Source organism: Scyliorhinus canicula, chromosome 7, assembly GCF_902713615.1.
Source record: "Scyliorhinus canicula chromosome 7, sScyCan1.1, whole genome shotgun sequence".
NCBI classification, from domain to species: domain Eukaryota; kingdom Metazoa; phylum Chordata; class Chondrichthyes; order Carcharhiniformes; family Scyliorhinidae; genus Scyliorhinus; species Scyliorhinus canicula.
This window is the reverse complement of record NC_052152.1, coordinates 18,394,222-18,403,407: the sequence shown is the minus strand read 5'-3', so window position 1 is coordinate 18,403,407 and position 9,186 is coordinate 18,394,222. Positions and strand designations below refer to the sequence as shown.

At 42.0% G+C, this 9,186-nt stretch overlaps 1 protein-coding gene across 1 annotated transcript in view; it reads right to left on the bottom strand.

Annotated features, from left to right (window-relative positions):
- Window positions 1-1,641: 1,641 nt before the first annotated feature.
- zbtb21 (zinc finger and BTB domain containing 21) overlaps window positions 1,642-9,186 on the bottom strand; it is an 80,933-nt gene continuing 73,388 nt past the window's right edge. Inside the window, exon 2 of the mRNA XM_038801440.1 lies at window positions 1,642-8,457. Within this exon, the coding sequence (XP_038657368.1) occupies window positions 5,203-8,457 (3,255 nt within the window). The 3' untranslated portion in view covers window positions 1,642-5,202. The remainder of the gene's footprint in view (window positions 8,458-9,186) is intronic.

The window sequence follows — 9,186 nt, the reverse complement described above, 5'->3', positions numbered from 1 at the left end:
CAAAGTTTCCTCACAGCATGCTGAGTAAGAGAACTTGTAACATTTCAACTAATTTTGGTTCTCTTCCCAGATCGAAAGAAATTATTTGATCACAAGATTAACACACTGGGGTAACAACAGAAAGTGCGGTGAAAACTCAGCAGATCTGGCAGCATCCATGGAGAGAGAAATAGAGCAAACGTTTCGAGTCGAATGACTCTTCTTTGCAAGTTCTGAAGAAGTCAGTCGACTCAAAGTGTTATCTCTGTTTCTGTCCCCACAGATGCTGCCAGACCTGCTGAGTTTTTCCAGCACTTTGTTTTCTTTTTGGATTTCCAGCATCCACAGTATTTTGCTTTCATTTTAATGAATAAACTTCTTATCTCTTTAAAAATATTTAACAGCGTGTGCAGCAAATGATAAAACAAAACTTAGTTTGGGTTCTTGATTAAAAGCACGATAAAATAAATAGAATGAAAGATGATCTGGCCTGGTTGGATTATAAGGGTTGGTTATAATGGGCATTTTACAGATGAAAATAAATCCTCTTCTTTCAGTTTCCTTCCTCCTCTCCTGAAGTCAATTTGTCAATCTTCATGCATGGCCTTGGATAGGCTATATGGGGTGGGTGGGATGAGTGAGGAGAGAAAAAAAAAAAATCACAGCCAAGCCCAAATATTCAGACAAGTGCCAATTGCTATCCGGTCTAAGATCAGCAGACTCAGCTTACACGAGGGGTCAAGCCTTGATTTCTTGGTCTGTAAGATGCAGAACTACACAAATGTTTGAATGTTGTTTGCTGGTGGGTTAAAAATAAGTAGAAATATTAATAAAAAGGTCGCTGCAGACCCCCCGCCCCCCCCCCCATGTTAATAAGGGACTGGTTTAGCTCACTGGGCTAAATCGCTGGCTTTTAAAGCAGACCAACAGCACGGTTCAATTCCCGTACCAGCCTCCCCAGACAGGCGCCGGAATGTGGCGACTAGGGGCTTTTCACAGTAACTTCATGAAGCCTACTCGTGACAATAAGCAATTTTCTTTTCTTTCTTCTTCTTTTCTAATTTAAGGTGCAATGGAAGAAAGAACATCCCACAAAACAAGCTACCTGTCAAACGCGACACGTTCCTCGTCGATTAGAAACTTTAAATTCATCTTCAGTTGTGAGGATAGATTAGAGGGGTTGGGACTGTTTTCCTTTGAGAGAAGAAGGCTAAGAGCAGATTTCACAGATGTCCAAAACCATGATTAGGCTGGACAGAGTACATGGGGAGAAACGGTTGCCCACTTATAAAAGGATCAAGAATGAGCGGGCACAGGTTTAAAGTGATTTGCAAAAGAAGTAAATGTGATGTTAGAAAAATATTTTTCACAGCGAGTGTTTTGGATCTGAATTTCTCTTCCTGGAAGTGTGGTGGAGGCAGGTTCAATCGAGGCATTAGATGATTATTTGAATAGAAATAATGTATAGGGTTATGGGGAAAAGACAGGGGAATGGCACTAAATCCTGATGCTCATTTGGAGAGCTGGGCCAGATGGCCACCTTCTGTGCTGCAACAATTCTGTGGCTAAAGTATTATTCAGATTTTACTGACATAAACTAAACAAACATGGAAAATAACAGCAGATTAATCAATATCTGAGAGATTAAGATTTTGTGATGAATTTCCTCAGCAGGATGGAGAAGAGATCCACTGAAAGGTCTCAACTCAAACACCAATCTTTTCCTTCCAAATGATGATTGAACTGCTGTTCAATTCCATTATTTTATGCATTTATTTTTGAATTTCAGCATTTATATATTTTGCCTCTTTTTATCTTTTGTCATCTAATCTGCTCCAGGAGTTCATATCTGGTTTATCAATTCCCTCTGGACACATAACAGATTCAAAACAACAGCAAAGGCAAGGGCAGCCTTGAATTTAATGTATAAGAATGAAACAGTAATAAAGTTACGCTGCTTACTATTGGCAAAATTTGGCAATGTTAATCATTTAAAAAGTGCAAGTGAAATTGACACTACAGTGCAAACATAGTGAACAGTTTCAGCCATAGCACCTATATTAAACACGCCTTTCTGCAATTTACATCAAGATCATGCCATTTCCTTCCCCTCTCCTCCTCTCAATTCAGGGCATTATTTGCGACTTGCCCATGTAAAATCCCTGCACTGCCACATGGATCTTCTCTGCTGCTTTGCAAACAAACAATACGTGATCAACTCTTTGGCAACATGGATAGAAATATGCTTACTTTTGAATATAGGCTGTCATTACTCCTCAAGAGTACCAGTACTCTCCTACTATATTTAGGTCTAGTCATCAAGTAGGGAAAGATTAACCAATGGTAAAGGGATGCTAGTGCTGAAGGTTAGCAAAAAACATAGTAAACCAGTTAAACAGATCATAAAAAGATAAAGTTAATGGATAAACAGTAAACCAGTTGATCATTAAAACCCCAATGTCCATAATCAGTTAAACAATCATGGTTAGGTTGATTTTAGCAGATTGATGGATACTTATTTCAGCTGAATCTCACAAAAGATTCTTAACATACGGATTTGAACAATAGTATTAATTATGCAGAGAACCTTTTAAATTAAAAGGGCAATGGTGTTGGGATTTTGTCGGGCTGATGGAGATCTCATCCACCAGTTGAAGAACGAACAGGGAACGCCAGTTAGTTCCGTGGGAGAGGCCCAATGGAATTCCGCGTCCTTCATGCACTTACAGACAGCCAACTGAGGGCCTTCCCTGCGATCGAGGGCCCTGGCGGTGGATGTCCCATCTGCCGAGAGCTGCCAGCCAGAGTCTGGTGGTTCGCCATTGCCACCAGCACCAGTGGGAGTGGGGGCAGCTGGCGGTACTGCATCCACCAGAGGCCCAGGACCATTGTGGGACTCCAGTCAATGGCGACTGAGGGTGGAGAGTTGCGTGAGAGTCTCTCCCAGGAGCAAGTGAGCCCAGCTTCCATGTTTCCCGCCACGATGGACTGCATTGAATCCAGCCTGATACGTGCCTACAGAGCTCTCAACATTCTTCTCCCACACTTAAACTGTTAACAAGGGAAATTACAAGAAATAATATAGAGAGTTCCACTTGATATAGTTTTGCTGCAATAAGAGACAGGTTCAACTAGAAATGTAAGACTTTTCTGTTGTAAACAACTGAATTTAATGTTCAGAGTACTATGCAGTACTAAATTCAGGAAATCAAGAATTAAGTTGAGCAACTCCAATGCAGCAAACTGTATATTATCTTTTAAAATAATAAAAATTTACAAAGAAAATATCTAGTTATAACGAGCTGAATTGCTTGAACTTCTCTTGTAACAATTAAATAGAATGATGCATTGATAATCATTATATTACAATTTATGGTAGTCCTGTCAGTGTTATTGGAAGTTTTCTTATCCTCAATTTGGGAAGGTAAAAAAGACTCACTATGAATCATTTTTTTTGTCAATCACAACTGAGCGCAGACTGGGAAAGTAAACAAATAGAACCGTTTTACATATCTGGACAAACAGTATAAAGTTGATAGAGTACCATCCCTTCAGCGGAATACTGTCACATGATCCATATTTGAATGTCAAACACGGCTAAACAAATGTCTTTGTATTAGTTTCATTATAAACAAGTTAATTACATGTAGCATACTCTTGGAGCTGAGTGGAGGGTGTCCAGATGACAAACTTGAGCCAGTAGCAGGTTCGAAGAAAACTAAACTCTTAGAACCTGCCACAAATAAAAGTGGCTCATCCTCCTGCACTGCACATCTCTCCTTCCTGAGTACATTCTACAGAAACAAAGTTAGTGTAATACTCCATTTTCTGTGCCATTACCTTAAATTTACAATACAAAATACTTATTTACTACAAATTGGCCTCAACAGTAACGTTTGGCTCATGATTTTGAAGGACTTGTCCTCTTCCCCGACATCACTTGTGTCATTACTACCAAATCAGCCTTTCACTCCATTTCCACTTCACTGTACTTTAGTTGTAAAATTTTTAAAAATCCACTATCAGCTATTAAGCAAACAAATCCAAAGAGGAGACATTTCAACATGTTTGTCGCATGAAGGGGAACTTGAAGCGTGAGAATGGTTGTACTTTCCTGCACCTGTTCTACTGTCCTCCAGTATTGCTCAAGTCACCAGCTTTTGACAGAGCCCAGTGCTGAAGCAGGACCAATATGCTTTTGTCTCTTTTCTCTATTGTTTTAGTTCAGACCATTTTAAAGCTCGCATTAGCCGCCTGCTACCTTTGGTCCAGCTCGCAATGCTGGATTTCTAGAATGCTCATTGTGTGTCCAACACGACAATGGAAGTACTTTTTCTTTAATAGGTACTGTATAAAAATCACAGGGTGACTACGTGCACAGGGGTAAAAATGTGAAAGAGTGTAATCTCTAACCCTCGATGGTCGTCGGTTGAAAATCATTTTTTGGAGTCATCTTGGTTACAATGCCTCTGCTTGCAGTAGATTGCCATCAATTGTGCTAACTGAGAAGGTGCAGTTGACAATCCAGCTCCAATTTTGTCTCCAATCTGCTCATTGGTTGAGACCCATCATTTGCAGCTAATCCCAGTTTCTCCATGAGCCACTTAACTGATCCTTGACATACAGGATATACTTTGGGCCTTAACTAGTGCAGAAATCACATTCAGAATTATACCTTTTCTGTGCTGGGAAAAAAAACTAATCAAAATGGCTACATTCTTCATTCCCATTGAAACCAGTCAGTCTGCCAACACGGCTGAACCAGTGAATGTTAACTGAATTGCAGAATACAAATTGCTTTGATGATATTACTGAAGCCCCACATATATTACTCAATGTTAAAAACACATGATAAAGGATCCATCTCAAGTGTATGAGTTGGTTCAATATTAACCAGTCCAACTTAAAACAATGATTGTGTAACACTGGCAACGTCACATCTTTCTTTAAAAATGCTTCCACGTAGCACCCAAGTAATAAGTATGGTGATTTTTTTTTTAAATTCCAGGTTTTACTTTGATCCATCAGTAATACCAATTCCATATATTAATTTCCACCTTTCTTATCCAACTCTGCATTTTCCTAAACCTTCGGTGAATGGATTGTTCATTATATTGCCATCTACACAGTCCATGCCCATGGCACACCCTCTGAGTCCAAGTTATCTTTATAGATTAATCTAGTGGGATCCCAAATGAATCACATGAGACTTAAACCTTAATATCAGTTGTGAGTCTGTTCATGGCTCCACAGACTGAATGCAGTTTTGAAAGTCCTATGGCAAAATTTGCACATGAATGGCCTTTCGAAGGTGGCTGCTGCCAGAGGAGGGGCGTGAGAAAAGAGTGTGTCTGCTGCCTGCGGGCTACTCGACTTGTCCGAATGATTGGAGGGCTGTTCAGGCTCAGGAGATTGCTCATTGGGTGACGCAGGGAGCGGTGGCGCGGGGGGAGCAGGTGGACAAGAGGAAGGGCTCCTCACGGGTTTAGAAAATTCAAGGCGGTCTGTGGACTGAGAGATATGGGACTGAAAGTGGCTCCAGAGACGGAAGTTGGTACGGAAGGCTTTATGGCAAACGTGGCAAATGAATGGCTTGACAGCGCAGAGCAATTCCTGATGGCGCTCCAGCTGCTTGTGTATTGTGAAGATCTTGCCACATTTTTCACATGGCCAAAGACCACGTTCTCCTTTGCAAGTTAGGTCCTCTGGTTCCCCACTGCAGCTGTTGGATTCAGATGCCACGTCTTCCAGATGGATAGGATTTGAGGAGACTACGTCAGGTAGATGGTTATCATTAGCGCCTGTATTCCTCCGACTAGAGACGCTGAGATCTTCAGGAAAGCAAGAGCTGTCTTCAGAGTCAACATACATTGGTTCCGAAGAATCACTACAGGCGTCATCCTCTTTTGACGTACTTGGGCTGGCTATAGAGTCCTCTCCTATTTCAGTTTGAACCTCTTTGGGCAAGACACCATTGTGACATATTGGATCCAAGCTGGATTGTTCCATTGGGGCCATTGTGTTTTCATTGTGAACTTCAATCTGATGACGCCATATGCTGAAAGAAGACTTAAATGTGCGTTTACATTCGAGACAGGTTAGCTTCTTGTATTCACACTGACTTTCATGCTCCTGTTTCAGTTCTCTGGAACAGAACCTAAGGCTACAGTAGCAGCACACTGTAACATTCCTACAGATCCTCTCATGCTTTGTCTTCTCTGCCAATGAAGACATCTTGGTATTACAATGTTCACATTGATTTTCAATACTACCTTCACTCACATTCTCAGTAACACCTTGTTCTTTTGATTTGAAAGCCTTGTTATAGAGTTTGCAAACAAAGGGTTTCTCACCTGGATGGGTCTTCATGTGTTGCCTGTAACGTGAAAGGAAACGAAACAGCTTCCCACATGTAGTGCAAATGTACACTCCTTTGGTTGCAGATTTCAAATTCTTTTTGAATCCTTGTTCTGAGCGCAGGCCTGGGTAACCATGAGAGACTTGCCTGCGTCGCAACTTGTGAAATAGAGCCTTCTTGATCTCTCTTTCACGCACCATATCATTCAATTTCTTTTGAAATTTTTCTTCTGGAACTGGACTAGAGCTGGTAGCCGCTGATGGGTTGATAACCACTCCATGTTGAGTCTGGCAGTGTGTCCAAACTTTGAAATTGGTGAGAAATCTCTTGTGGCAGATATCACAGGCATATGGCTTATCTGGATTATGGTACATGTCGACGTGCCGGAAAAGACCTGCTGTAGACCGGAATATCTTGAAGCAGGTCCTGCACTTGAACTGCTTGCCAGTAACTGCTGATTCAGACTCAGAATATTCATCCTTGTTCTCATCAGTCTTCGATGGATCAAGATTGGTATCATCTGCTGTAGGGCTTGAACTTTCCTCAAAGTTTTGTGGTATATTGGGAGAATGCAGGAAGGCTTCTGACTTCTCATAAGAAAACTTTGCATTTTCAGCCTGGAATCTCCTCTTCACTGGCAGCATTGATGTTCTTCTGTTCCTCTCTATATTTTTCACAGCGAACTCCTTACTAGTAGTAGATGGTGAGGTTTCTCCAACAGTAACCCTAATTATATCAGAAGTATCTGAGACAGGGCTGGAGGGTTCGGTTTTTATTTTAACAGCTGTTGGTAGTGAGATAGCATCAGCTTCAGCAGCTTGAGATACATGAAGTTGTCTTGGTCGACAGGGCTGATCAGTCTGTGGTTTTTCCTTTAGAAGCTGCTGCTTCATTGAGTCTGTGATTGAGGGCTTTTGGGACGATGCATCATACATCAACTCCAGTGGTTCTCGCTTACAGATCTGTGAGCTGTAGTTCATTTTTAGATCAAGAGAGGAGGAGTAGGCAGGGACTTGGCTGTCCATGGACAAAGACCTACGAAGGAGACTTTTCACCAATGGACCACTGCTGACCACAGTCTGGCTGTTAGGTGGCAATCTTGCAGGTGGAACTGTTGGCCCGACTTTGGCATAATATAGCAAATTACTCTCTTCCATTTTGCCAACATTTACTGTGTGCCCAGATTTCTGTTGGGAATATGAAAGTCCTGTGGTTCCATGAAACGAAAACGCAGGTGAAAGTTGTGGCCGGGACAAAGACTTCCCATTTACCAAGAGGTCAGTCAGACTTTGCTTTGCCTCAGAAAGATTGTCAGTAAAACTTGTGGTGCCATCTACACTCATGGAATTTCTCCTATCACACCAAAACCTCATTCTGTTTTGATCGTCCAGAGATTTGAAGGTTGCACGGTATTTAGTGTCACCTAAAGCCGCATGTATATCTTTTGACAAAGGGTGTCCTTTATCATCCAATAGGTGAGTTGCATCAACATCTCTGGATAGAGGATTAGACTTTGCCCTGAGAGCATTCATCAAAGATGAGGACTTAAAACTGTGACTTGGATCTTCCTCTGCAGGTCCCTTTTTATGACTTGCATCTCCTGCCTTTGTTTCAGAATCAACATTACTTTTATCAAGATCATTGCGACTCTGACATACAATCACGCTCCGTGGCTGGGAACTACTTACATCCTCACCAACTTTGGTGAGCTTTTTAAAAGGATTCGGTGCGCAGGAAATCTGAGGCGTCTGTGATGGAATGCTGGTCAGGAAAGAGATACCAAGGTTGCCACCAAGGTCATGGATGGATGAAAGACATTTCTTCTCAATGAAGAGGGATGAAGAATAGATGTAATTCAGAATATTCTCAAAGATGGCTGCTTCACAGAGATCCAACTGGAAGACCGACTGGCCTTCATTCTCCTTCTTGGTAAACAAAGCCCGGAAGTAGTCACTGCTAGCAGCCAGAACGTTCTTATGAGCCCGGAATTTATGGTCACCAACAATTAGGAGTACGTCACATAGCTGGCCTTTTAGACGATCCTCATTGAGTGCGCTCAGGAGAGAGATGGCATGTGCTGGATTGATGTAGTGAAGTAATCCTTCCATGGTCTGCTCCACCTGCAAGACAGCAGCAGAATAATGAATGTCAAACTTGGGAGGAATTAACAGAAAACATAAAGAGCATGAAAGCATCATGATAGTGTCATCTGAATTGACTTGACAGACATTTCAAGATTCACATTCCAAGAGTGATAGCATTGTTCAACACATTTTCTATCAGGCACAGGAGCAAGACCCATACATAAGGATGGGAACACCTTAGTGACCTTGTTTTAAGCAGTAATAGAATGACTATGAATGAGACCAAGAAAAAGAATAATTTGGATTTTTAAAAAAGTGGCATAATTTACTATTTAATGACTTCTGGTGATGGGCGATTTCCGAGGGCGGCCATGAACTGAGCAGTCGCACAAAAGGTATTCGTAGACATCTTCAACACCTCACTCCTCCGCTCCAAGGTCCCCACCTCCATCAAGAAGACCACCATAATACCAGCACCAAAGAAGAACAAGGTAGCCTGCCTCAATGACTACCGACAGTGGCCCTGACTTCAGTTATCATGAAATGCTTTGAGCAGCTAGTCATAGAACATACAGTGCAGAAAGAGGCCATTCGGCCCATCAAGTCTGCACTGACCCACTTAAGCCCTCACTTCCACCCTATCCCCGGACCCAATGACCCCTCCGAACCTTTTTGGACACTAAGGGCAATTTAAGCACGGCCAATCCACGTACCCTGCACGTTTTTGGACTGTGGGAGGAAACCGGAGCACCCGGAGGAAAACCA